The sequence below is a fragment of the Canis lupus genome, chromosome X (assembly GCF_003254725.2).
Source record: "Canis lupus dingo isolate Sandy chromosome X, ASM325472v2, whole genome shotgun sequence".
In the NCBI taxonomy this organism is placed as follows: domain Eukaryota; kingdom Metazoa; phylum Chordata; class Mammalia; order Carnivora; family Canidae; genus Canis; species Canis lupus.
In genome coordinates, this window is record NC_064281.1 from 40102143 (window position 1) to 40128726 (window position 26584).

The 26584-nt window shown below is 46.2% G+C and overlaps 1 protein-coding gene across 9 annotated transcripts in view; it reads left to right on the top strand.

The window, feature by feature from the left end:
• The first annotated feature begins 18012 nt into the window (after positions 1 to 18012).
• KRBOX4 (KRAB box domain containing 4) overlaps positions 18013 to 26584 on the top strand; it is a 39679-nt gene continuing 31107 nt past the window's right edge. For 5 of the 9 annotated variants that reach the window (XM_049107718.1, XM_049107711.1, XM_049107716.1 and 2 more), the window contains exons 1-5: positions 18674 to 18800; positions 19306 to 19409; positions 21002 to 21046; positions 25145 to 25271; positions 25572 to 25667. In XM_049107718.1, coding sequence (XP_048963675.1) covers positions 18713 to 18800; positions 19306 to 19409; positions 21002 to 21046; positions 25145 to 25271; positions 25572 to 25667 — 460 coding nt within the window. In that variant the 5' untranslated portion in view covers positions 18674 to 18712. The other 4 variants (XM_049107713.1, XM_049107712.1, XM_049107715.1 and 1 more) reach the window with 4 other exon arrangements.

Here is a 26584-nt window from a genome sequence, read left to right on the forward strand (position 1 = left end):
GCTGTTATTTATGTACTTACATATAAACTAATCAAAAGCAAGAATTCCATCTAGTCTTTCCATTTTGTCTTCTCCTACATTTTTAAAAAGATTTTATTTATTTATTTAATTTTTAAAAGATTTTATTTATCATGAGAGACACGGAGAGAGAGAGGCAGAGCAGGGACCGCAGGACCACACCCTGAGCTGAAGGCAGATGCTCAACCACTGAGCCACCCAGGCGTCCTGTTAAAGATTTTATTTATTTATTTATTTGTGAGAGAAAGTGGGAGAGAGAATCCCAACCAGACTCCACACCAAGTGCAGAGCCCCATGTGGGGCTCGATCCCATGCCCTGTGAGATCATGAACTGAGCTGAAACCAAGAGTCAGATGCTTCACCAGCCGAGCCACCCAGGCGCCCCTTCTCCTACACTATTTCAATGGTAGATAGATAATGGATTGATTGACAGATAGATGAGAGAGAGAGAGACAGGGTTAATACTGAGAGATTTCAGAATACTGTTATTTAAATCCACCTTTTCCATGGAGAAGGTTGGATTTTGAGATCAGGTGTGAAACACAATTAGAAAGAAAACCACAGTGCATTGAATACACTTCTAGAGATGAAATTAGCTCAAAATATTACATTTGCAGATGTGTCTGTCTCTTGTTAAATGTCAGGCACCCTGCATCTTGTGGATAAGAACCGGGCCTGCTTTGACTTTTTTAAAAACAGCTATGTTGATGAATGATTTATACACCACGAAATTTGCCCATTTTGAATGTACGATTCAATGATTTTTTTTTAATTTATAGAGTTGAGAAGCCATCAACACAATTCAGTTTAAGAACATTTCAGGGGCACCTGGATGGCTCAGTTGGTTCAGCTGTCTGCCTTCAGCTCAGGTCATGATCTCAGGGTCCTGGGATCGAGCCTCGCATCAGGCTCTCTGCTCAGTGGGGAGCCTGCTTCTCCTTTTCCTCTGCCCCTCTTCCCCCCTTGTGCTCTCTCTCTCTCAAATAAATAAATAAAATATTTAAAAAAAAAACATTTCCAGGGGATCCCTGGGTGGCTCAGTGGTTTAGCACCTGGCATTGGCTCAGGGCATGATCCTGGAGTCCCGGGATCAAGTCCCACATCCAGCTTCCTGCATGGAGACTGCTTCTCCCTCTGCCTGTGTCTCTGCCTTCTCTCTGTGTCATAGATAGATAGATAGATAGATAATAGAATCTTTAAAAAAAAGAACATTTCCATCACTCCAAAAATATCCTGCATGATGTTTGCCATCCCTACTCCTACCACCAAACCCCAGACAACTGTTAAACTGCTTTCTATCCCTATATATTTGTCTTCTCTGGGCATTTCATAGAAATGGAATCACATAATATATGGTCTTTTGCCTCTGGCTTCTTTCTCTTAGCATAAATGTTTTTGAGATGCATCCACGTTTTAACATGTATCACTGCTCATCTCTATTATCCATTGAGTGTATTATAACACATTTTGTTTATCCATCTATCAATTGATTGACATTTGAATTCTTTTCACTTTTTGGCTATTATGAATAATGCAGCTATGAACATTGGTGTACAAGTCTTTGTGTATTATGTTTTCATTTCTCTTGAGTAGATACCTCAAGAATTACTGGGTTTTATGGTAACTTTATTTAAGAAACCGCCAAACTGTTTTTCCCAAGTGGTTGTCCTGTTTTAACATTCCCACCAGCAATACATGAGGCTTCCAGTTTTTTTTTTTTTTTCTTCCAGTTTTTCCACATCTTCACCAACATTCTTCTGGGTATGCAGGGGTATCTCATTGTGGTTTTTATTTCCATTTCCCTTAAGATTAACGATGTAGGGTGCCTTTTCCTGTGCTAATTGGTCATTTGTATATTTTCCTTGGTTTGAATATACATTCAAAACTTTTGCCCATTTTTAAATTAAGGTTTTTATCATATTACTGAGCTGTAAGAGTTCTTTGTACATTCTGGACACAAATCTTGTGCCAGAAATATGATTTGCAAGTATTTTTTTCTGGTCTGTGGATTGTCTTTCCATTTTCTTAACAGTGTATTTTTTTTTAAGATTTTATTTATCCATTTGAGAGAGACAGAGAGGATACAAGCAGGGAAAGGGAGAAGCAGACTCCCCACTAAGCAGGGAGCCTGATGCAGGGCTTGATCCTAAGACCCTGAGATCATGACCTGAGCTGAAGGCAGATGCTTTAACTGACTGAGCCACCCAGGCACTCCTTAACAGTGTATTTTGAAGCACAAAAGTTTTATTTATAATTGTGATGAAGTCGACAATTTTATCACAAATTTTATCAATTTGTTCTTTCATGTATTGTGCTTGATGTTACACCTAAGAAATTTTTGCCTATCCAACATGAGTCCCAATATTCTCCCATGATTTTCTCTAAAAGTTTTATAGCTTTAGCATCTACATTCAGATCTGTGACCCATTGTGAATGAATTTTTGTGTATGTTGCAAAAGCGAGGGTACAAATGAATTCTCTTGCATGTGGATATCCAATTGTCAGCACTGTCTTATGAAAAGACTTTCCTTTCTCCATTGGGTTGTCTTGGCACCTTTGCCAAAAATCATTTAACCATAAATGTAAGGGTTTGTTTCTGGACTCTCAATTCTGTACCGTTGTCTGTCCTCATGACAATACCACACTGCCTTGATTACTGTTTATAGTTGTTTTATTTATTTATTTATTTTTGAAATCAGGAAGTGAAAGTCCTTCAACTTTGTTCTTCTTTTACAAAAATGTTTTTGCTATTCTGGGACCTTTTGAAATCAGCGTGTACATTTCTGGGGCAGAAAAGCCGGTTGGGATTTTTATAAGGATTGAGTTAAGTCTATAGATCTGTTTGCTATCTATACCAATCTATAGATCTATGTAACAGTATTCAGTTTTCTAATCCATCAACATGGAATGCCTGTCCACTTACATAGGTCTTCTTTAATTTTTCAACAATGTTTTGTACAAGTCTCGCATTTCTTTTGTTACATTGACTCCTAAATATTATATATCTTTGATGCTATTGTGTATGGAATCCTTTCCTTAAATTTCATTTTCAGATTGTTCATTACTAGTATATAAAAACATAATTGATTTTTGTGTATTGATCTTATTATTGACCTTGTTCTACTTGCTTATTAGTTCTAGTAATACTTTGTGGATACCCTAGGAACTTTATTTTATTTTTAAAGGTTTTATTTATTTATTTATTTGAGAGAGGGAGCACAAGCAAGGGGAGGGGGCAGAGAGAGAGAAAGAAGTAGACTCCCCACTGAGCAGGGAGCCCCAACTTGGGGCTCGATCTCAGGGCCCTGAGATCATGACCTAAGCCAAAGACAGATGCTCAACTGACTGAGCCACCCAGGTGCCCTATCCTAGGAATTTTTAAATACAGGATCATACCATCAGCAAATTAAGATAATTTTACTCCCTCCTTTTTAATCTGGATGCCTTTAATTTTTTTCTTTCCTGCATGGGCTAGAACATCCAGCTCAATATTGAATAAAGGTGGCATGGCAAGAGTGAACATTCTTGCTTTGTTCCCAATTCAAGGAAAGCTTTTAATTTTCATCATTAGGGGTGCGTGGGTGGCTCAGTTGGTTCAGCATCTGCCTTCTGCTCAGGTCATGATCCCGGGGTCCTGGGATCAAGCTCTGTATTGAGCTCCCTGCCCAACAGGAGAGTCTGCTTCTCCCTCTCCCTCTGCCGCTTCCCCTTCCTTGTGCTCACTAGCTCATTCTCTCTTTCTCTCTGTCAAATAAATAAATAAAATCTTAAAAAAATAATTTTTATCATTAAGTATGATTTTAGTTGTGGTTATCCATAGATGCCATTTGTCTAATTGAGGAAGTTCCTGTCTATTAGTAGTTTGCTGAGAAGTTTTGTTTCTTGGCTTTTAAAATCATGAATGGGTATAAGATTTTATCAAAATTTTTTTCTGTATCTATTTGAGATGAAAGTGTTTTTTAATCCACTATGCCATTAATATGATTTATTATATAAATTGATCTTCAGATGATAAATTAATCTTGCATTCTTAAAAAATGTTTTATTTATTTGAGAGAGAGAAAGTGACAAGCAGACTCCATGCTGAGCATGGAACCTGAGGTGGGGCTTGATCCCATCACCCTGAGATCATGACCTGAGCCAAAACCAAGACTCAGATGCCAATGGACTGAGCCACCCCAATAAATCTTGCATTTTTGAAATAAATTCCATTTGGTCACAATGTATGATCTTTTTTATATGTTGCTGGATTTGGTTTGCTAATATCTTGTTGAAGATTATTATGCCCGTGTTCATGAAGGACATCTGTCAGTATTTTTTCTTTTCTTGCTCTTTGGCTGGCTTTGGTATCAGGGCAATACTGTTCTCATAGGATGAGTTGGAAAGTGTTCTCCATTTTCTGGAAAACAATTGTGAGAGTCAGTTAATTCTTGTTATATGTTACATAGACTTAACCAATTCATCTGAGTCTGGACTTTTCTTCATGAGCAGGATTTTAATTACTAATTCAATGCCCTTACTTATTATAAGTCTATTTAGATTCTCTAGTTCTACTTGAGTCCATTTTGGTTATTTGCATATTTCTAGGAATTTGTCTGTTTTATCTACATTTTCTAATTTGTTGGCATAAAGTTGATCATTGTGTTCCCTAACAGTTCTTTTAATTTCTGTTAGATCAATAGTGATGATTCCTTTTTCACTCCAGATTGGGAATTTGTGCCTCCTCTCTGTTTTCTCGGTCAGTCTAACTAAAGGTTGTTCAAATGCGTGGACCTTTCCCAAGAACCAACTTTTGGTTTCATTGATTTTCTTAATAGTTTTGTTGTTATTTTTCTATTTCATTTATTTGTGCTCAAATCTCTATTATATTCTTCCTTCTGTTTGCTTTGGATTTAGTTTGATCGACTTTATCTACTTTCTTAAGGTAGAAACTTAGGTTACTGATTTGGGATTCTTTTATTCTTTTCTCATATAGGTATTTAAGCTTTAAAACATTCCTCTAATGTGGAGAAAGGGGAACCTTCCTGCACTGTTGGTGGGAATGTGAACTGGTGCAGCCACTCTGGAAAACTGTGTGGAGGTTCCTCAGAGTTAAAAATAGATCTGCCCTACGACCCAGCAATTGCACTGCTGGGGATTTACCCCAAAGATACAGATGCAGTGAAACGCCGGGACACCTGCACCCCGATGTTTATAGCAGCAATGGCCACAATAGCCAAACCGTGGAAGGAGCCTCAGTGTCCATCGAAAGATGAATGGATAAAGAAGATGTGGTTTATGTATATAATGGAATATTTCTCAGCCATTAGAAATGACAAACACCCTCCATTTGCTTCGACGTGGATGGAACTGGAGGGTATTATGCTGAGTGAAATAAGTCAATCGGAGAAGGACAAACATTATATGGTCTCATTCATTTGGGGAATATAGAAATTAGTGAAAGGGAATAAAGGGGAAAGGAGAAAAAATGAGTGGGAAATATCAGAAAGGGAGACAGAACATGAGAGACTCCTAACTCTGGGAAACAAACTAGGGGTGGTGGAAGGGGAAGTGGGCGGGGGGTGGGGGTGACAGGCACTGAGGGGGGCACTTAATGGGATGAGCACTGGGTGTTATTCTATATGTTGGCAAATTGAACACCAATAAAAATAAATAAATAAATAAATAAATAAATAAATAAATAAATAAAACATTCCTCTAAGCTCTGCCTTAGCTGCATCCCCAAAATTTTGATATGTTGTATTTTTACCTTCTTTCACTTCAACATATTTTTAAATTCCTTTTGTAATTTTTTCTTTCACTCATTAGTTATTTAGAAGTATGTGATTTAGGGGCACCTGGCTGGCTCAGTCAGTGGAGTGTGCAACTCTTGATCTTGTGGTCATGAGTTAAAGCCCCACATCATGCATAGGGCCTACTTTTTAAAAAAAAAGTGTTATTTAGTTTCCAAATATTTGGAAATTTCCCAAATTTCTAATACAGGTCTGCTGTGTTTAGAGAATATACTTTGTAGAATTTCAAATCTTAAATTTACCATGGAGCAGGTAGCCTGATGTGGGACTCTCTCCCAGGACACTAGGATCACGACCTGAGCCAAAGGCAGACCCTCAACTGACTTAGCCACCCCATTGTTGTCCTCTGGATGGACTGTTTTATAGACGTTAGTCGTTTCAAGTGTGTTGATAGTGTTGTTCAAGTGTTCTGTATCCTTGTTGATATTCTGTCTGGCTTTTCTATTCATTATTGAGAGCTGAGCTGTTGACATCTCCAACTACTATTGTTAAATTGTCCATTTCTCCTTTCAATTTTGTCAGCTCTTGCTTCATGTACTTTGGGGCTCTATTGCTACATGCATTTAGGTTCAAATTGTTATATGTTTCTGGTAAATTTACACTTTTATCATTACAAAATACCCCTTTGACTCTGATATTTTTTGTCTTAAAGTCTATTTTGTCAGGTATTTGTATGGCTGCCCCAGCACTTTTATGGTTGCTGTTATATGGTATATCTTTCCTCATTCATTTACTTTTAACCTAGATATGTCTTCCAAGATAAAATACATCTCTTTTAGACAGCATATAGTGGAATCTTGTTTTCTGTCCTAACAGTCTCTACCTTTGCTGGAGTGTGTAATCTATTCACATTTAATCTAGTTATTTACATGATGAATTTGTATTTCCCATTCTGCTATTTCTTTTCTATATGTTTCATGTCTTTTTGTTTCACTCTTCCTTCTTTATTTTCTTCTTTTGTGAGGTTTTTTCCTCTATTACACCATTTGAATTCCTTGTTGAATTATTTTACTGTTTTTTTAAAACCATGTTCTTAATTGTTGCTTTAGGGATTATAAAATATATCTTAACTTGTCACTATCCACTTCATATTAATACTAACTTACTTTTGGTAAAATATAGAAAACTTGCCCTAATATAGCTCCATTTCTTCCTCTCCCTTCTTTGTGTCATTGTTGTCATATATACCTTTATATGTTATAAGCTCAATAACAGTTTTATGATCATTATTTTATGCACTACTGTATCTTTTAAATCTGTTAAGAGAAGATTTTAAAATATACAGTATTTTATATTTACCTACATATTTACATTTTCTGGAGCTTTTAATTTCTTTTTTTTTTTAATTTCTTTTTTTTAAAGATTTTTTATTTATCCACGAGAGACACACAGAGAGAGGAAGAGACATTGGCAGAGGGAGAAATAGGCTCCCTGTGGGGAGCCCGATGCAGGACTTGATCCCAGGACCCTGGGATCACGACCTGAGCCAGAGGCCGACACTCAACCACTGAGCCATCCAGGTGTCCAAGCTTTTAATTTCATTGCATGAATTAGAATTACTATCTAGTGTCATTTCCTAGCAACCTGAAGGACTTTATCATTTCTGGAAAAACACATCCATCTATGAAAAAATAAGATTATTTTGGCTTTACAAAATACCAGGTAACCTAACCCAGAGGCAGGTACAAGGATAAAATGGGAAGGGCACAAATATTTTATTTGTATCCATTAATTCCAGGCATATTCATATTCACATTGGTGTCTACACACATTCTGGAAAATTTAACTGTGAAATGCCAACAAGTTCTTAGATTATCAGCCCATCATCCTCCTCCAACTGATGTAAGAATAGGTTGGAGGGCAGCCCGGTGGCTCAGCGGTTTAGCGCTGCCTTCAGCCCAGGGCCTGATCCTGGAGACCTGGGATCGAGTCCTGCGTTGGGTTCCCTGCATGGAGCCTGCTTCTCCCTCTGCCTGTGTCTCTATCTCTCTGTGTGTCTCTCATGAATAAATAAAATCTTAAAAAAAGAGTAGGTTGGAGATTCCTTTTAAAAATTATTTTTTGAAAGGAAACTTTGCAGTCGAGAGCAATTTGCCCCTTTTTTTCTGGACCTCCCCATCACCACCTCAAGCTAGGAGAGGGGGACCCCAAGGTAATTCAGAATCCTGGTGGTTGCCTTCTCAGTGGGGAGACTAATATCTGATCTGCAGAAACTCACAAGCCCATCCAATTCTGTCTCTGTGGTGCAGCTTGAGTTTTGGATAAAGCTTGTCCTCAAGAGTGTGAGGACAGATGAATGATTGCTCTTACCTGGACAAATCTGTAAAGAGGAGGCTGGTGTGGCAGCCTGAAATAGCAGAGTGAAGAAAGAGAGGAGCAGTGTAGACAGCGTGCAGGTCTAGAGTTTGGTGGAGTAAGGGTGTGAGAGTTTTCCAAAGGGTCAGGTGAATGCCACAGAACACAGCTACCTTGAAGAATCTTGAGGGGTCTTGACCCTAGTTGATAGTCCATCAGGTGAAGAGATGGGAGCTATGAGTATCCCCTGTGGCAGAAACTGAGGCAGTAAGTAACTGAACTGAGGAGCATTTGTATGAATTTTAGTGTTTGGGGGCTCATGGAACCATCAGAATGATCCTATAGTCCCTCTGGTTCTCTTTTGTATGACTGCTAAACCTGTGCAGAATTTGCAAAGGTCTTGCTATTGTCAATGGTTTGATGTCACCCATTTGCATTCTGGGGTTCCTGGGGATGCTTGTCACCTTGTTTTGTTTAAAATGTAGGGGATCCCTGGGTGGCTCAGCGGTTTCGCGCCTGCCTTTGGCCCAGGGCGCGATCCTGGAGTCCCGGGATCGAGTCCCGCGTCGGGCTCCCAGCATGGAGCTTGCTTCTCCCTCTGCCTGTGTCTCTGCCTGTCTCTCTCTCTCTCTCTCTCTCTCTCTCTCTCTCATAAATAAATAAAAATAAATCTTTAAATAAAAAAAATGTAGTCTGGGATCCCTGGGTGGTGCAGCGGTATGGCGCCTGCCTTTGGCCCAGGGCGCGATCCTGGAGACCCGGGATCGAATCCCACGTCAGGCTCCCGGTGCATGGAGCCTGCTTCTCCCTCTGCCTGTGTCTCTGCCTCTCTCTCTCTCTCTGTGACTATCATAAAAAAAATGTAGTCTGTGACATTTTTTTCTTTCACTATAATGGTTCTGCTTTGAAGACAGTATTTAAGGAAATAAAAAAACTACAGTCATCATCACCTGGTCCTGACCTGTTAATACTGACTTTTTGAAGAAACCAGACCAGTTGGCTTGTAGAATGTCTCACACTCTGTATAATCTAATTGTTACCTCATGGTATCACTTAAACTTTTCCTTTATCTCTTGTACTTTCTATAGAATTGAAGTTAGATCTCCAGTCTTGATCAGTTTTAGGTTAAGCATTTTTGCCAAGAATACATCCTAGGTGCTACTGTGCAACCCACTATTTATGATGCTAAGTTTTCTATGCAATGAGCAAATAACCTGTAGAGTGATGTTCTGATTCTACATTTAAGAACCTGTTCTAAAACAACCTTTTGTTAAATGCTTTCAACATCTGCTATGGGCTGAATGTGTCCCTCCCTCCAAATTCATATGTTGAAATCCTAACTCCCAATATGATAGTGTTAGGAGGTGGGCCTTTGGCAGGTGATTAGGTCACAGATGTGGATTCACGAATGGAATTAGTGCCCTTACAAGAAGAGGCCAGAGAGCCAGCTCACTCCCTTCCCCACCATGTGAGGATACAGTAAGAATATAGCAACTTGAAGGTGGGCTCTTGCCAAGAAACCGACCATATTGGCACCATGATCTTGGACTTCCAGCCTCCAGAGCTATGAAAAGTAAATTTCTGTTGTTGATAACCCACTCAGTTTATGGTATTTTGTTATAACAGTTCAAGTTAAGACAGTATTCCTTTTTTTTTTTAAGACAGTATTCCTTAAGCTTCCTCGCTTGAATCAATTATTACATGGAGGTTTGTAAAATAGTGATTTCCTAATTATATCATTCTTTTTTATATTTATCAGGTGGCATTCTTTTTTTTTTTTTTAATTTTTATTTTATTATTTATGATAGTCACAGAGAGAGAGAGAGAGAGAGGCAGAGACTCAGGCAGAGGGAGAAGCAGGCTCCATGCACTGGGAGCCCGATGTGGGATTCGATCCCGGGTCTCCAGGATCGCGCCCTGGGCCAAAGGCAGGCGCCAAACCGCTGCGCCACCCAGGGATCCCTCAGGTGGCATTCTTATAGAAATAATGGCTGTAGTGAATACTATGGTGCTCACTCAGATCTCCTGCTGAGGGCCAATACATCATCCCCCCCAGCTGCTGACCTCACAGCTGTCTCTCACTAGAAACTGCTCTCAGCCACGGAGAACTGCCTCACTCAAAGTTATACCTTCACTTCTCACCACTGCCCAGGGAGCAGGTGGTAGTCAATGAGTGTCTCATGTAGGAATACAAAGGTCCAGCCTAATCTCCCCGACTTGGGACAATTCTGAAGGGCCACCTCAGCTCCAGAGCTCCCTGTAGGATTGTCTGAGACCTCGGTTGCAACTACATTCTGGGCAAACCCTCCCTCTGTCCAGTTCTTTTTCAACCTCTTGCAGATGTTTCTCCTCAATAAATCTGTATGCAGCTCCATTTCTGTTAACTTGGAACTCATTCTAAGAATAAGACAAAGAGCTTTCTCCTTTTTAAAATCTTTTTTTGTTTGTTCCTTTTTTGAGTATCATGATGAACTCATAGATTTTTATTTAATGTATTACAATAAATTGCAGCCATAACTCTTTTTGGTATTCAAATGATCTCAAATGTGGCCAGTGAAGGTCCTTCATGATGCTTCCTATGTCCTTTAGACATGTCCCAATAGGCTTTAAACCCATGCTCATCATGTATTCTCCTAGCCCCAGCCCCAGAACCAGACATTTCTCTAAAAAATCTCTGGTTGTGGTTAAAAATCAAGATCTGGGTACTAGGAGTAAACTATTTTTCTTTTAGTTTCATTTTCTAAATGTCTTTTTGCTGGTATACAGAAATACAATTTATCTTTATATAGACATTTCACTGTGTCCACATTAGAATTACAATCAAGTTCTCCAGCATATCATTCTATATCAGTTAGAAATATTTCCAGCTGTAAATGACAGGAAGTTGGCCCATAATAGCTTAGAAAAGCAAAATGTTTAGTTTGTTCATCTAATAAGGAGTCTGGTGATAGCCAGTTTGTGACTAATGCAATGGCTCAACAATCCTGTCAGGGACAGGACCCATGGACAGAAAATCTAAAATTGCCTTGTATCTATGATAAACATTTAATCCATAATTTAAAACTTTTCCACAAGGAAAACTCAAGGTTGACATGGCTTGCTTGATGAATTTTATCAGGTGGCTAAGGAATAACCAACACTAATGTTACATAAAGTCTTCCAAAGAAAAAGAACTCTTCCAGAGAAAATAGGGAACTTTTCCCATTTTGTTCTATGAGATTAGCATTATTTTGATCCAAGAGCTGACAAGAACATTACAAGAAAGTAAAATTCAGTTCAATCTTTTTCAATATATCCTAAATGAAACGCTAGTACACTGAATCCATAAGTATATTAAAAGATAATAGGTCATTACTAAACTGAGTTTATTATGGAAATGCAATTATTTGTAAATCAATGAATACAATATGTTACATCGATAAAAGAAAAAAATCACATCTCACTAGATATGGAAGATGCATTTTATTTTATTTTATTTATTTTTTTATTTATGATAGTCACAGAGAGAGAGAGAGAGAGGCAGAGACATAGGCAGAGGGAGAAGCAGGCTCCATGCACCGGGAGCCCGACGTGGGATTCGATCCCAGATCTCCAGGATCGCGCCCTGGGCCAAAGGCCAGCGCCAAACCGCTGCGCCACCCAGGGATCCCTGGAAGATGCATTTTAAAAATGCAACATTCATTCATATGAAAGCCTCTTTGTGAGCCAAAGGTAGGGGAAACTTTTTTTTTTTTAAAGATTTTATTTATTTATTTATGAGAGACAGAGAGAGAGGCAGAGACACAGGCAGAGGGAGAAGCAGGCTCCATGCAGGGAGCCCGACGTGGGACTTGATCCCAGGTCTCCAGGATCAGGCCCTGGGCTGAAGGTGGCGCTAAACCGCTGAGCACCCCACCCCCACCCCCCACCCCCACCCCCCGCAGGCTGCCCAGAAGGGAACTTTCTTAAACTGGTAACTGGTATCTACAGAAATTGTATGGCAAAGATTCTTCTTCTAAATATGACAGGTTATCTCATCTCATCCTAATTCTTTGGCTGATGGAAACCATAAAACCTAGATAAAATACCCCCCAAACCTTAGCTTTTTAAAGGTGTCAGATATAAAGCAAGGAAACTAATCTTTAGAACAGTCTGATTTAGTAAAGAGAAACAAACTGAAGTGAACTGCTTCTTTTTCCCTTGACACATTTCTTAATCCTGAAGCTGTACAGAGCCAAACTAAAGAGCAAGAAATGGTAATTCAGAGTGTCGAGAAGTCTCACAAAGCAGGGCATAAAAGTTGGATTTACTGCTGGCTGCTAAGGTAACCAGAACTTGAAGGGCAAGACCAACAAAAGAAGGAACTGCAGAAAATGGAACTCCAAATAGTGGGCATAGTGCAATTTCTAAACTACATAAGACCAGATGTTATGAAGTCAAGCAGAAAGCAGTAAGAAGCCAAAAATTTAAGCAGAGCTTTTAGAAATCTCAGTGACAAGAGACAAAAATCAGAGATCAAACTCTGTCAGGGTTTCAGGTAAACATCCTGAATGGTTTTGTCCTAGGAGTGGCAAACCAGATTTAGAGGAGGCCTCATGAATGTGAAATAGAGCCTCAAGTCATCTTATTCCTTAATGAGATCCATGTTATCTGCTTTTACTCTATTGGGCTGCCAGAAAAAAGTAAATCATTTCTGGAGGACAACATCATCCAGAGAAATATTTTAAAACTTTCATATTCAATTTATTTTTTTTTAATTTTTATTTATTTATGATAATCACAGAGAGAGAGAGAGAGAGAGAGAGAGAGAGAGAGAGGCAGAGACACAGGCAGAGGGAGAAGCAGGTTCCATGCACCGGGAGCCCGATGTGGGACTCGATCCTGGGTCTCCAGGATCGCGCCCTGGGCCAAAGGCAGGCGCCAAACCGCTGTGCCACCCAGGGATCCCCTCATATTCAATTTATAGTGTTCAAAAAAAAATCACAGGCTTCCATGAGTCAGACGAAGGAAACCAAGATAAAACAGATAATACAAATAAACCCAAGAGCAATCCAAATATTTGAGTTATCAGACACAAACTTAAAAAAAAACTATGATTACTATGTCAAGAAATTAGGTGACAAAATGATTGATATCTATTAGAAAGAATCAAATGGAAATTCTAGAACTGAAAACATATCTTAAATGAAGCACTAAATAGATCTTAGATGCAGCATAATTGAAGCTTAGTCAACTGGAAGAGAGTTAGTAGAGAATGTCCAGGCTGAATCACTGTGAAAAGAAAAAAAGAAAAACAATAGAAAAAATGTAGGAGACAGAGAACACGGTGGAAAGATCTAATATGTTTAATTGGAAGGGATAGCAATTTGAAGAGATATCAAAATTCACAAAAGATAACAAACCATTGATTTAAAAAGCTATACTCAAGTAAAGCAGAATGAATACAAAGGGAATCATAGGTAGGCAAATCATAGTCAAACTGCTGAAAACAAAAAGGAATAAAGGAAAATCTAATTGCAACAAGAGTAAAAAAGGCACATCACCTTCAAAGGAGAAACAATAAAAATGGCAGCTGAGTTTTCAACAAATACAATGAAAACCGGAATACAATAAGAGTATCTTTCTCTCTCTCTCTCTCTTTTTTTTTTTGAGAGTGTGTATGCATACACAAGCAGGGGGGAAAGGCGGGGGAGAGAACCTTTTTAAAACTATTTAATTTATTTATTTATTTGAGAGAGAGACAACATGGGAGGGGAGGAAGAGGGAGGAGAAGCCAACTGCTTATTAAGCAGGGAGTCCCATGTGGGCCTCAATCCTAGCACTCTATGATCATGACTTGAGCCAAAGACAGATATGAGTTTAACTGATTGAGCCACCCAGGTACCCCTGGAGAGAAAAACATAGACAGGGTCCATGCTCAGTGCAGAGCCTAATGCAGGGCTCCTCAGTCCCACAACCCTGAGATCGTGGTCCAAGCAGAAATCAAGAGTCAAATGCTCAACTCACAGACTGAAGAGCTATCTTTAAAGTTCTGAAATAGGAATCCCTGGGTGGCGCAGCAGTTTGGCGCCTGCCTTTGGCCCAGGGCGCGATCCTGGAGACCCGGGATCGAATCCCGCGTCAGGCTCCCGGTGCATGGAGCCTGCTTCTCCCTCTGCCTATGTCTCTGCCTCTCTCTCTCTCTCTCTGTATGACTATCATAAATAAGATAAAAAAAATTTTTTTAAAGTTCTGAAATAAAACCAAAGCTAACCTGGAATTCTATTCCCAGAGAAAACATCTTTTCAAAAAAGAGTATTTATTTATTTAAGAAAGATAGTGAGAGCAAGCACATGTAGAGGAGGGGGGAGGTAGAGGGAGAGAGAAACTCAAGCAGATCCTGCACCTAGCATGGATACTGAAGTAGGGCTTGGTCAGCAGGGCTTAATCTCATGACCAGGAGCTCATGACCTGAGCTGAAACCAAGAGTCTGATGCTTGACTGATTTTGCCACCCAGGTGACCAGAGAAAACACCCTTTCAAAATGAGTCTGAGATCAGTTGGTTTTAGAAAAAACAAAACTGATAAAATGAATTTTCAACAGACCTACACTGAAATAAATACTGAAGATATTTCTTAATGTTAGAAAATAATGATCCTTAAAAAAAATCAAAGTGCAAAAGCAATAAAGAGTATTGTAAAGACAAAATGTGGATAAATCTATATGGCAACTGAATGTCTTACACAATTATAAAATCACATCGAGGGCAGCCCTGGTGGCGCAGCGGTTTAGCGCCGCCTGCAGCCCAGGGCGTGATACTGGAGACCCTGGATCAAGTATCTGCATGGAGCCTGCTTCTCCCTCTGCCTGTGTTACTGCCTCTCTCTCTCTCTGCATCTCTATGAATAAATAAAACAATCTTTAAAAAAAATAAAATCACAACAAAAGAAATAAAATATATGAGGAGTTAAAAATCCAGGTCGGCAATAGTAAAAAGAACACGGTGGGATGCCTGGGTGGCTCAGTGGTTTAGTGCTACCTTCAGCCCAGGGCGTGATCCTGGAGACCCCAGATCGAGTCCCATGTCGGGCTCCCTGCATGGAGCCTGCTTCTCCCTCTGCCTGTGTCTCTCCCTCTCTCTCTGTCTCTCATGAATAAATAAAATAAAAAAAGATAACAAGGACATGAGCTAAAATTATTTACATCGTTGAATTCTGGAGGAAGGAAAGGTAATAAATCAGTGGTGTTTGGCATAATCTCTAGGGTAACCACAAAGTATAATTAAAAATAACAGGAAAGCAAGCTCACTCAACTCCTGCACAGGGCATGCGCTCAGGACCTGGCTTTTCAAAGGTGGAAGAACACAACCGTGCCCTCTGGATGGTACTGCTGCTGCTGCTGCAGTCGGCGACCTGTGTATCCCTGAGGGCAGTCAAACTGGGTTCAGAAGGTCCGCCTAGTGGGATGCTTGAAACCAACTGGAGAGTGAGTACACATCTGAGCATCAGGAGCAACGGTGTAAAGAGAGTCTCTAAGACCACCCTCAGGCGAGATGCCGCTCTAGGACTCGGGACTCAGAAAAGCTGTTCTCCTTTCCAGAGTCCTGAGAGTCCTTCTGAGCTGTTTCTTTTTTAAGATTTTATATATTCATTCATGAGAGAGGAGAGAGAGAGAGACAGACAGACAGACAGAGGGAGAAGCAGGCTCCACGCAGGGATGTGGGACTCGATCCCAGGTCTCCATGATCAGGCCCCGGCCTGAAGGCGGCGCTCAACCGCTGAGCCACCGGGGCTGCCCCGCCCTGGGCTGTTCTATACCCGGTTATGACCTACTACAGTGAAAGCCTGCAGAGTAGAATCAGCAAAGGGAAGAGGTGCCTGGCGGGCAGGGGGCGGAGTCCAGCAGAAACCAGTCATGAGAGGTCAGTTGTTTTCTCCCAAAGGAGTCACACAGTCAATGCTTAAATTCTCCCAGGAAGGATGTGTGAACAGAAACCTGCCAGGTGCTACCAGCCAGGGAAGCTCCCCCAGCCCTGGGGGTCCAGGGTTTTTAGGGAGGTGATGTGGCCGTGCAGCATCCATGGGACTGATGTTAGCTCCTCGGGCGACAGCCCTCCAGAGGTCAAGCTAATATAGCAGGGCCCAGGGCCTCACACATGCAAAACCAGATGTTCACCATAAGTCACACTGTTTGCATAAACGATCTGGCCAAACTGGAAAAGCAGTGCTTAGAATACAAAAACACTCTTACTAGGCAGAATGTGACACAGGGGCTTAGTGGTGGTCTCCCCAGAGCCAGATAAGGGGCAGTCCTCCTGAAACAGGATTTTCCTTTGAATTTACGGGGCTTGAGCAATCCAGGCCTCCTAGGTTTACTCCTTACAAGTCATCTCCACTTCTTTAGAAGTCTAGTCGCCAACAGAAAAAAAAAAAAAAAAAAAAAGGTGTTCAGCTGACTACGAGGGGCGATCCTGGGTGAGGCTGGAGCCAGGCACGGGCCCACAACCGGGCACGAAGGTGGCAAAGGGGAAGGCCACACTGTGGGAGGGGACCGCAGCGGCCACAGGCACGTTTACCCGGTGTGTATGAGAAAAGAGTGTACACCGTCACCACGAACCAGGTGCCTGCTGTGGGCTAAGCCCTGGGCTTGGGGCTATCAGATGCACCTGACATCGATCACAAAGCCCTTTAGGCAGGTGGTCTTCAGCTGTGAGCCAAGGGGCCAGAAAGAGGTGGAGACAAGCCTTCTCCCCTATGGACTGACATACCCTAAGAGCCCGGACAGAGGATGCACCGGAAGAACACCCCGGCATGTTTCGAGGTTCCAAAGTGACAGAGTCACACTAGAAATGCTGGCATTGCAGGAGTGCCAGACCCGTGTCCTTCACCAGGCCCTACCCGGACCATTAGGTCTTCCCTTTCCGCGTGAGCACTTGTCCCTGTATCGTGAGGACACGGGCAGGGTCTGACCAGGGCCGGAGACCAGGTATTTCTGCAGCTGGGGCTTTCTCCATGGTCCCCGGGGCACTGGCCTACTAACTCAACTTTTCGCGCCTCCTGATAGGCATGTCTGAAAAGAAGGTTAGCGGGTCACCGCTCCTCTAGAAATGCAGAAGCAGTATCTCTCGGCCTGGCCATCACTTATGGAATTCATTCCCAGCGGAGAGCAATACCCCCTCGCATGCCTGAGGGAACACAGGCTCTTCTCCCTCCCGGGACGCCAGCACAAAGCTTGCACGGTCACTTCCCAGAACCGTGCGCTGTAGATCTGGGCTATGAATCATCTCGATCATCCAGGGAACATAAGTTTCCCCTCACAGAGGGGAAAGGGAAAGAGAGGGGGGAAAGCAGTAGGTTCAAATGGAAGATCACATACACGTACGATGGATGCCACGATGGTTTTTGTCACATGCTTCTCTCCACGGTGCGTGGCACCTGCTGTGGCTCTAGCGCAGGAGGAGCTCGGCGCCAACTGAGCTGACACCCGACCATGCACCGCCCGAAGAGTTCTGCGGGGTGACCAGGCACCCTTGTAGGGCCTGGTCCTACAAGGGCGGCACACACTTGGCCTCTTTCCCCCAGATCCTGACAAGTAGCAGAAGTCTGTCCCCAAGGGCACTTAACAGGCTTTCTGTGTATGCTACCCACTGTGTATGCTTACTGTGTAAGCTACCAACGACTGCCACTGGCAGAGACCAAGACTCTCTGCTTACGTTAGGCAATGTTGTCCAAAAGCAAAAACCAGTCTCCCCGGACGCCCGGGATGCCTGACTGGGGCCACGGGATTTATTTCAGGAGAATCCGGCATCGGGGTTTCTCAGTCTGCGCGTGGGAGTGGCCCTGCAGCTTGCTCCCGAGCCCTCCTCCGGGCCACTTCCCGCAACTGGGCCTGACCCCTGCTCTCTGACCCCTGGGCCTGGGAAGCATATGGCGCCCAGGGAGCGGCCCCGCCCCCAAGATGGCCGCGCCCATGTGCCGCTGAGGACCGCAGCAGGCGCCACTACCGTTTCTTATTCTGAGAGCCCAAGGAAGCGGACAGCGCGGCTTTGGGAGACGGAGGTTGCGCAGCAGAGCGGCGCGACAGAGGGCGCTTCGGCCTCGAAGGCGGTGGGACCGGGGCCCCTGACAGCCTCCGCTGGCGCCTCGCCGACGGGAGACGCCACCCCACCCCCACCCCGGCCCCCGCGCCGGCCTGATGTGCGCCGAAAATGGTTGCACGAACCGCTGTTGGCGGCGCGAACAAACCGGGGCAGAATCGCTGCCCGCGACGCGCGCCATCTTGGGCACTGGCAGCAGCGCCCCCCTCCTTCCCAAAGCCGATCGTGCGCGTGCGCGGCGCTCCGACCTCGGGCTGCGGGGCGACGGGAGCGGAAGTGCTCCGCCGACCCGAGGGCGGTGCGAGGTCGCGCCGGTTGTTGTTATCCGCCCGGACTGGCGGGTTCTGGTAGCCAAGTACGGGGAGGCGGAGCGGACACGGGCCGGAGGGGAGGGCGGGGTGATGGGTTCGCGTCCTCTGAGGGCTCGGGGGCCCGGGGCCGAGGGGTGAGTGTGGGCGGCGCGTCGCGGGCGACGCCGAGTGACACAGTCAGTGACTTTGCTGAGGGCCTAGTAAGTGCAAGGCGCCCTTGGGGGTCACGGTCATCTTCGCGATGGCCTGTGAGCAGGTGTTACCGTTATCTTCGTCGCGAGAAAGCAAGAACAGAAAGGCTCGGAATCCTGTCCAAAGTCACACAGCTAGTAAACCCCTGCGGATCCTTCTAGCCACCACCCCCGCCCCGCCCCGCCCCAACCCGCCCGCCAGCCCTTAGGCCTTTCTAACTAACGTTCCCTCCCACCCTCCCGAAGGTGATCGCGTTTGCTGCTTGCTCCCTGCCTTCACTGGTAGAATAGAGCTCCACCACAAGGGCGGGGAACTCTGATTCTTTGGTTCCCTGATGTGTCTACCTGTCTGCAACACGCAGAACAGGCATATTGCGGGCACTGACATTTTCACCGTGAATGAAAGGGACAGGGCAGTTTCATTTCAGAAGGGGGGGGCTGCGGGGGGGGGGGCTTTTATGAAGGAAGTGTGTGGTCAGGTCCTTGTCTGGTGATAATTGGGGCCCTACTAAGCGTCACTCTCCAGACTCAGACGAGGCCTTGTGCTTCCTTCCATAAAGGAGAACATTTGAGTTTTCCTCAACTTCACGCCATAGGGTGAAGGGGTTGCTAATTGCATCTCCTGTTTGGTCCTTCCTTCCAGGATCAGGTTGCAGCGCTGAGACCACTGCTCACCAACTGCAGATTCCAGCTCACCTGCACCTGAGCTTCCTGGTCTACAGAAGAGCCAGTCTGAGGCCTCGGAAGGTGAGTTCCAGCGTCAGAGGCACAGATGGGGTGCTGCAGTTGATGGTCCTAGCTGAGGTGCGTTTGTCGTCTCTGAATCCTTTGGTCCTGCATCCTTAGGAGCAAGAGAGCTCTTCTGAAAGGCTTAGGAGGAGGAACTTCAGCCCAGACCCAGAGCCCAGGGCAGAGGATGCAGGCTCTCAGGACAGATCCAGAACCCAGAGTGGGGAGTACAGGCTCACAGGACAGACCCGGACCGTAGGGCAGAGGGTGAAGGCTGAAGGACAGCCGATCCAAGAAAAGCTAGACCTGGAGTGGCCCCTGTCCCTGCTCCCCCTGGGAGAGAGCATGCTCAGCATGTGACGGTGGGCAGTTGAACCCCATCAGAGGAGAGAGGTGATGTGTACAGGTGGATGGAGGGATGCTGCCAGGAGGCAGGTGGCCCGCTACAGTCCTGCACGGGCAGGGGCAGGGTCACGAGGATCACTGCCAGCCTCACAAGAGTTTCTGGTCTCCTGACGCTAGACACACATAATGCTCCCCTCTTTTCCATTGGCTGTTTCTGGAATGCGTCAGCCCTAGAGTGTGAACATCCCACCCACCTCTAGCAGAAATGTGGGTTTTCCCTCTAGTCTGGCTAAAGCGTACAATAGTTTTGTATCGGTTTCTTTTTTACTTGGCAAAATCTGTAATCAGTCTGGAGGTACGCCGTCTTCTGGTTCTGCTACCTCGTTATGGTGCTGCTGTCATTGGACCTGAGGGCGTGAGTTGTGAAGCTGCACGGAGCCGAACCCTGTTGTCCCGAGGCTGCCTGCCTGGCGGGAGGGGGGGTGTGTGTGCTGTGGTGACAGCAGCTACTCTGTGCAGAAGCTCCTTGCGGAGACTCCTTTTGAAACTGCAGAGCAGGGAAGAACAGGCCGTTGAATGGACCTCCTGGGAAAGGAGGAAGTCAGGAGCCAGGAATGCGGTGGAGGCGGGCCAGCGAAGGGCAGCGTGTGCAGTGCAGGGTGCCAAGGTCGGTGGTTTCCAGCTCCTCGTGGAATGACCAGTGCTGGGCTCCTCCCCTCCCTCCCTGCGCCCTGCCTCCCCTCCCTGCCCCTTCTCCAGCCCTGGTTTCTCTCCACCTGCAAACCACAGCCAGCCAGATGTCACTGTCCCCCAGACTCTGCTCGGGGTCTGTCACCTCCGAGGCTCAGTGTAATCATTCCTCATTTGCATCTTATGAGTAATGATGTTCACGTTCAAAAACGCAAGTAAAGAAAAGCAGAAAAGTGAAATCCCCCGTCCAAGAAAACCAATGTCAGCCATTTTAATAAATGCTCTCGTATGCTGCTGCTCATCAGTATGCATGTAACGGTGAACAAATGAGCTTGCGTTGCACTTGCTTTTTCTTAATCTGCTTCTAAATATGTGGAGAAATGAAACAAAATTCGTTTTGGAAGCCCGTAAACACAAGTCGTGGGCTTATCCACGTCCCAAGGGACCGGGCTGGAGGTCCCAGGCACGTTTGCACGTCATTCTCCCCAGGACGCAAGGGTGATTGTTATTAGGCTGGTGGGGATGGTCTCCTGGCTGAGCACCCTGATCTTGAGCCCCTCATTCTGTCTCCCTAGATCTCCGCCCTTTGTCCAGGGCAGACCGAGATGGCCACGGCCCAGGTGAGTTCCTCTTTACCCCCTCCTTTGTTTCCAGTGGACTTGAGGCAGCTTTGGGGGATCTGCACTGTAACCTTAACAAATCGGTCCCTCCCCTCAGCTGTGGCTGCTTTCTCTTCAGGCTCTGATCCACCTATGGTTTCCCTGATCCTTCCCCTCCCCATAGAAACTAAACACAATAAAACAAGAGAAGACAGCAAGAGAGTGAGCATTCTTGTCAGACTTCTTCCTCTGGGAAACGTGCCTCCTCCGTTTTCTTTTACTTCTCGGGGAAGCTCGTTCCGGTCCATAGACTCGTGTGCTCTTCCCGTGTCTCCATTTCCACCTTCCACCTGTTTGCTTTTTCATTATGTTCAAAATGGCGAAAGGAAAGCCATGCCTGACATTCTGTGCGTTAAAGAATAGTCCGAATGCCCCTGTTCCTTCTGCCCCCGGTGCCACGTTTCTCCTCAGACTCCCCACTGGTAATAGTTTCGGGATGGTGTGGGGTGGCTGCATTTCCGTCAGGTTCACTTGCTGAGAACGGGTCCGTCGGCCGTGTCGGGTGGGTGTTTTTGCACAAGTGCCATCCGAGCCCCGCTCCCATCTTCTTTTCCTGCCTGGTTATTTTCTGGATGGTGTTCCTCCTCAGCACAGAAAGATGATTTCCGTTACTCTGCAGTGCTAGGGATGTATCATCCAACTCTTGCTCTGTTTGCGTATTCAGGTTTTGAACGTTCTTTTTCTGTTGTATATGGTGCCTCTTGGATGACTCTTTATGTGTGTGCTCAACAGTGCGGGGGGGGGGGGGGTTTATGTATCCTCACCTGGAGGTTGGATTTTGGGTCTAAGGTATTCACACTTTAATTGGCTGTCCCAAATCCTACACTGATTACTCCTTTCCCAGAATGTGAAAAAAAAAAAAGAGACCAGATAGTTCCTGTGTCCGGCTTTTCCAGGATGTTGAAAGTCGAAAATGAGTCCAGTCGGTTCTGTGAAGCCACTTCACCTTAGGTTTGATAAAGATGTCACAGAAAGTAAGTTACATTCCCGATGCACTTGACAACACGGATACCAAGATTCTAGAAACATGTTCTGAATAGGGCGTTAATAAGCTGAATTGAGCACTGCCGAATGATTTGTCCATACGGTAAAAAAAATTCAGACAAAAGCCTTGTTTGACAAAGGGTACACACTAATTCTTGTGTGTCCCCCATGCCCCTTCTCCTTCCTCGTTCATTCATTCTTGGAGAGATCACGCATGCACATCTCTTTCTTGTAAGAATGCCCTTTACTTCAGATTTCTTCCTTCACGTGAGACTCAAGCACATTCCGGACTTTTCCGCGACCATTCCATTTCATTGTGCGTCTGAACAACCCCAGAGTTGGGCACGCTTGGCACGTGGGTCAGGTCAGGCTGTGTGTAGAGGGCGGTTGTGTGCCTTGGAGGATAGCTAACTGTGTCACTGCCCTGGATTGTCTTGATGTCAGTGTCCCCACCCACTCCCCCTTGTGGTGACAATGAAGAGTTTCTTTTTTTTTAATATTTTATTTTATTTTATTATTTTTTTATTGGAGTTCAATTTGCCAACATATAGCATAACACCCAGTGCTCATCCCATCAAGTGCCCCCCCCTCAGTGCCCGTCACTCAGTCACCCCCACCCCCCGCCCACCTCCCTTTCCATGAGAGACTCCTAAGAATGAAGAGTTTCTACAGACCTTGCCAGCTGTTCCCCGGAGGGCTAAATCACCGGCGCGTGGTACCCCATTTCCAAAAATGGCTATGCGATATTCCACTGGCTGGAAATACCAGTATGTCTTAACCCTTCTGCCAGGGATGTACATCGAGGATACCCTGGTCTTTTGATGTCATAAACGGTGCAGCAGTACTTCCCCGTGTACGTTTTCAGTTTGTTCCTCGCAAGCATGTCTGGTCTGCAAGGTAGCTTATTAGACGTGAGGATTCTAGGTCAGCGGCGATGTGCATCTTGAATTTTGACAGCAGATGGCCACTGAGCCAGGTGTTGCCCTGTGCTCACCAGTGTGGTCATGGTCCCTAACACCTGACTTGTCACTTGGGAAGGGTGAGCAGGGGTGGGCTGCTCTGAGAACTCCTCCTGCTGGCAACACATGCCTGTCACTGCCCCTGTGCACACGGTGTGGCCTGGCGTGTGTCGGTCTGCTGGACTGAGTGAACTGCTGCCACGTGTGGCCTGTTGGGGCCCTACGGGTGCCACACATCCCCCAGATCAAAGACCGGCCAGTGTGGGTGGGACAGGAGGAGATCCAGAGCGTAAAGGGTTGGAGTATTGCGCGCGCGCGCTCTCTCTCTCTCTCTCTCTCTCTCTTCCTCCCTCTCTCTCTCTCTGGTGGGAATCTGGCCACTCAGAAACTTCTGAGCTTCTGTGTGGTGCTGACAAGACCTTTCCTTCTCTACCTCAGTCTGCTGACCGGGTCAGACTCCCACCCTCCTGCTTCCTGTTCCCTTTCGTGATGGAGTAGCCACAATCAGCAGTCTGAGGACTGTGAAGGAAAAACCCAACGCAGCCGTCGCAGTCCTGGAAACAGCCCGGTTCTTCCCACTGTGTCTTTCCTGCCTATCTTTCTCCCGTGTGTCTCCTCCACGCTCACACGGAACACTTTCTCCCCAGAGGTGTCGAAGGTTTGCCCCACCCCCACACAGCTCTCTGCCACAGCAGCTGGGCGTCCTGCCCCGAACTCAGTATTGACACCATCTCTCTGGAGAGAGATCCTAGATCACATCCCACAGGTCGAGGGTTTGGTCCCACCAGACTACCACCCCCCCCCACATGCCCCATCAGATGCCAGCACCAGGCACAGGCTTTCGAGCAGCACGCTATAGATGAGAGGGACCAGTGATCCCCTCCTTGGATTTGATTACTTGCTAGAGTGGCTCGCAGGACTCGGGGGCACAGTTACTTACATTTACTAGTTCATTAAAGGACACGATGAAGGACCCGCATGAATGGCCAGATGAACAGATATATAGGGCAAGCCTGGGAGGGCCCTGAGCTCGAGAGCTTCTGTCCCCATGGACTGGCAAGCATCATCCTCCCGGTATATAGATGTGTTCACCCACCTGGAAGCTCCCCGAATCCCACGCTATTGAGACTTTATGGAGGCTTCAGAGCACAAGTACGATCAATTGTTAACTCCACCTCCAGCTCCCCCCCTCCCAAATCTGGAGAAAGGTGAGTGGGGCTTAAAATCCAGAGCTTCCAATCACAGCTTGGCCTTTCTGGTCACCAGCCCGTCAGCTCAACTAGAGTCACCTCATTAGAACATGAGGTGCTCCTTGTATTCTTCTCACTTGGGGATTTATAAGGGTTTCAGGAGCTCTGCAACAGGGACCTAGAGCAAGGCCTGTATATACTTTCTGTTACGTCCTAGTCCTGACGGAGGCGCTGTGTTTAGAACCGTTGTCATAGCTCTGTGTCCCCGCGAAGCCTTCTCTGCCAGCCCCAAGCGGAACCGACTTCCTTCTATTCTCTGTTCCCTGTGCTGCATCTGCACCGCCCTCGGACAGCCCCCCTCCGCACCCCCGCCGCCCTCCCTCCCTTTCATAGGTGAGTTTGTAAGTGTTGTGTTCCTCCCTCTACTAGGTGGAAGCTCCTTCCGTTCAGAAGGTGTGTGCTTGTTTTTATCAACCTTTATATCCTCTGGCCGTACCAGCTTGGTCTGTGTTCAGTCAGTGAGCCGAAAGACTGCATTTCCAGAGGAAGATACTTTTGACACCTATTCTGTTTCTTTATAAAGTTTACGATAACTTTGGTTACAGAAACACTCCGTGCACTACATGGTCTCAAATTGCGTAGTGACTGGCAAAGAACAGTTATGTAGAGAAAGGCGGTGCAGTGTCGTGTTGAAACACGTGGGTGCGGAAGGCAGAGCACACGTGTTCTGATCCCTGTATCGGAGCTGTGTGACCCTGGGCAGGCGACTTTCCGCTCTGTGTAAAGCCAATCTGTCCTCATCTGTCGGGGTCTCCTGGGGTGGGAGCCATATTGAGTCTCTTCTACCTGTGGAAGACTTAGGATGGGACATACCGTCCGTTCCCCAAGCCCATCCCTCTGGGCTAATGAGGCCTGTGCTGTTGCAGGAATTGTTGACCTTCAGGGATGTGTGTGTGGACTTCACCCTGGAGGAGTGGCAGCAACTGGACTCGGCTCAGAAGAACCTCTACAGGGATGTCATGCTGGAGAACTACAGCCACCTGGTGTCCGTGGGTGAGGGCGGTCCACAGTGTGACCGGAACACAGCCCACTCGTGTCACCCACTCTGGGGCTTGTGAAGCCCAAGGCTCCCTGCTGAGAAGTCACAGTCCCGATTGCAAACACCTCCCCCCACCCCGCCCCGGGATATGTATGGCTTGCACTCCTCTGTGAATGTTCTGGGCTGAGGGGCAAAGGGCTCTCCTCATGGGGCAGGCTTCGAGGCTGGACCCTCTGCAGTTGGCAAGGCTAGGTCTCGGTTCTGGAACGCCTCTGGCGTTGATAACGACCTCCTGTGTCATTTCCCGTCCTCAGGATACCTAGGTGCCAAACCAGATGTGGTCCTCAGATTGGGACGAGGAGAGGAGGCCGGCATGACAGAGGGAGAGACGCCAACGTGGAAGTATCCAGGTGAGCGGGCGCTGGGCCAGTCAGGCCAGGCCAGGGGACCTAGGAGGTGAGCGAGAGCTGGGTGTCAGGGCCATGCCTGGGAGCTCTTCTCGGCGCCCCGGACTCGGGGACACGACTTGGGTTCGAGGAAACGAGCCGCCGTCATATCCAGGAGCCGCCTGCACCTGCCACCCTCCTGGGGTTCAGACAGTGTGGCCACTGCTGCTGTCAGATGCCATCTCTACCTGCCAGTACCCTGAGCCTTCCCTCTTCCCCGCTCCCCCTCCTTTCTGGAAGGTTTCAGGGTGTTTCTCCTCCCCTGGGCATTGGCTTTTTCCTCAGAAGAGGCACGGCTGTAGGGGTGAGGCTTCCCCTTTATTTGTCATGCTGTGGGCCTCTTACATCTGATGCTCAGAGTTTCTTCAGCCTCAGGGAAGTTATCCTGCCTGACTTGTCGGGGTTGGTGTGGCCCTAAAGCGTTGCTGGCACCCTCTGGCTCTGCCAGGCCAGGCGGCCGCCATGCTCTTCTCTGCGCCCGTGTCGTGCTCGTCAGCGTCTGCCTTCCCGGGACCGTGTCCTCTCTTCTCAGGTCCTCAGTCTCTTCCAGACGTGACTGGACTCTCCACCTGATGTCAGATTCCAGCTCTTACCCATGCCTCCCTCCCACTCACCCATTTTTGTCTTCTGTGTCCTCTCTGTGTCTACTCAGAACACAAGGGACCTAGACAGGACGTTACTCCCAGGCAGCCTGCTTCACGGAGCTTGGCCGCCATCCTGGGCACAGCTGCTCTTTGCCTTGGTCGTGGGTTTGGTTGGTCTGGGTCCCTCGAGCGCTCCACATGCTCTTCAGATGCCGGTCTGCCCCCGTTCCTTGCGCACTCACAGTGGCGTCTCTGTGGGCCTGTCCGAAGACATCTGTCTAGAGCCCTGGGACTACC